General features: G+C 73.2%; 1 protein-coding gene across 1 annotated transcript; it reads right to left on the bottom strand.

Annotated features, from left to right (window-relative positions):
- Positions 1 to 485: 485 nt before the first annotated feature.
- Positions 486 to 1,367, bottom strand: LOC138117594 (oligodendrocyte transcription factor 2). Its single transcript, XM_069028076.1, has one exon. It carries the CDS (start codon positions 1,365 to 1,367, stop codon positions 486 to 488), a length of 882 nt encoding a protein of 293 aa, XP_068884177.1.
- Positions 1,368 to 1,661: the final 294 nt, after the last annotated feature.

Genomic DNA, 1,661 nt, shown 5'->3' with positions numbered 1-1,661 from the left:
CCGGCATTCCCGGCTGCACTTCCACCCGGAGCGCCGCTGCTCCTGCCGGCCCCGGGAGCCCCGGGATGGGTTTTCATGGGGATGTGACCCAGGAACGGCTCCAGAGGCTCTACGTGTAGAAAGGAGACCGGGAGAGGGGAGGGAACGAACAAACAAACAAATTAACGAGCCAAAGCCCCTCTGCAGTTTTGGTTCCTCCGTTCGCGGCGAGCCCGGGCACCGCCGCCCTCCCCTGCTCCGGAGTTCTCGGCAACGTCGGAAAATTAAAAATACAGGAGATGCGCGGGGCTTTACTCGTGCCGGGGGGCTTCCCCCGGCGTTTGGGGAGCAGGGCAGACCCCAGGCCGGGCTCCATTCCCTCCCGCCGCCCCTCCGGCGGCCCCGGGAGCGGAGCGGGGGGTCCCGCTGCCGCCGGGGGACAGCGTTTGTAGGTCCTGGGAGTGCCGGGGCCGCGGGGGTGCGGCGGGGCCGCCCCGCCGAGGGGCTCATTTGGTGTCGGTGGCTAATCTGGGCAGGCTGGCGGTGCCCATGCCGGAGACGTGGTGGTGCGGCGGGGCCGACACCTGGCACATGCTGCAGGGGCACGGCATCCCCCCCCAGTGCTGGAAGCCGCTGCCCAGCGGGGCGGCGGCGGCGGCGGCGGCCGAGGGCGACTTGAGGAGCCCGTGCGGGGGCCGGATGGAGCTGACGGCCGAGAGGCCGGAGCCGGGCAGGGAGGCGCTGGAGACGGCGGCGGGGGGCAGGATCGGGTGGTGCACGGGGTGCGAGGCCGGGTGGCCCGGGTGGCCGGGCAGCGGCGCCGAGTGGGCGCCCATGCCGCCGGGGCAGGCGGCGGGGTGGAAGCCGGCGTGGTGGCCGCCGTAGATCTCGCTGACCAGGCGCTTCATCTCCTCCAGGGAGTTGGTGAGCATGAGGATGTAGTTGCGCGCCAGGAGCAGCGTGGCGATCTTGGAGAGCTTGCGCACCGACGGGCCGTGCGCGTAGGGCATCACCTCCCGCAGCCCGTCCATGGCGATGTTCAGGTCGTGCATTCGCTTGCGCTCCCGACTGTTGATCTTCAGCCGCAGCTGCTGCAGCTCCGGCTCCGTCATCTGCTTCTTGTCCTTCTTGGAGGAGGAAGAGGAGGACGACGAGGAGGAGGACGACGAGGACTTGAAGCCCAGCTTGTCCACCACCACCACCCCCGCAGCGCTCATGGCGCTGCGCAGCTCGGCGCTCAGCTCCGGCGGGGAGTCGCTCTGCGTGGAGCTGGACACGGTGCCGCCCGTGAAGCCCCCGCCGCTGCCTTTATTCCTGGCCGTGAGGAAGAGGTCATCGGGCTCCGGGGAGGACGGGCGGCTGGAAACCAGGCTGGCGTCCGAGTCCATGGCCCGGCGGGCGGGGCGGCGGCGCGCACCGGGCAGCCTGCGGGGAGGGGAGAGAACCCGCGGGTGGCCCCGCGTCAGCGCCCGCCGCAGCTCGCCGGGGCACCGCGCCCGCCCACCCGCCCCGTCGGCGAGCCCGCTCCGCCGGGCCGGGGAGGGACGGCGGCGGCGGCACCGGCCCCGCTGCCCGCCCTCCCCTCGCCGGGGGCGGCTCCCGTCCCGTCCCGTCCCGTCCCGACCCGTCCCGTCCCTCCCTTCGCTCCTGTCCGCTGGGCCGGGGCTCGGGATCCGCGCGGG

The sequence above is a fragment of the Aphelocoma coerulescens genome, chromosome 1 (genome assembly GCF_041296385.1).
Source record: "Aphelocoma coerulescens isolate FSJ_1873_10779 chromosome 1, UR_Acoe_1.0, whole genome shotgun sequence".
Taxonomy (NCBI): Eukaryota; Metazoa; Chordata; class Aves; order Passeriformes; family Corvidae; genus Aphelocoma; species Aphelocoma coerulescens.
This window is presented reverse-complemented; position numbering and strand designations above follow the sequence as displayed.

Coding starts and splice junctions, on each gene's coding strand:
- LOC138117594 (XM_069028076.1), bottom strand. CDS start 1,367: ATGGACTCGGACGCCAGCCTGGTTTCCAGCCGCCCGTCCTCCCCGGAG.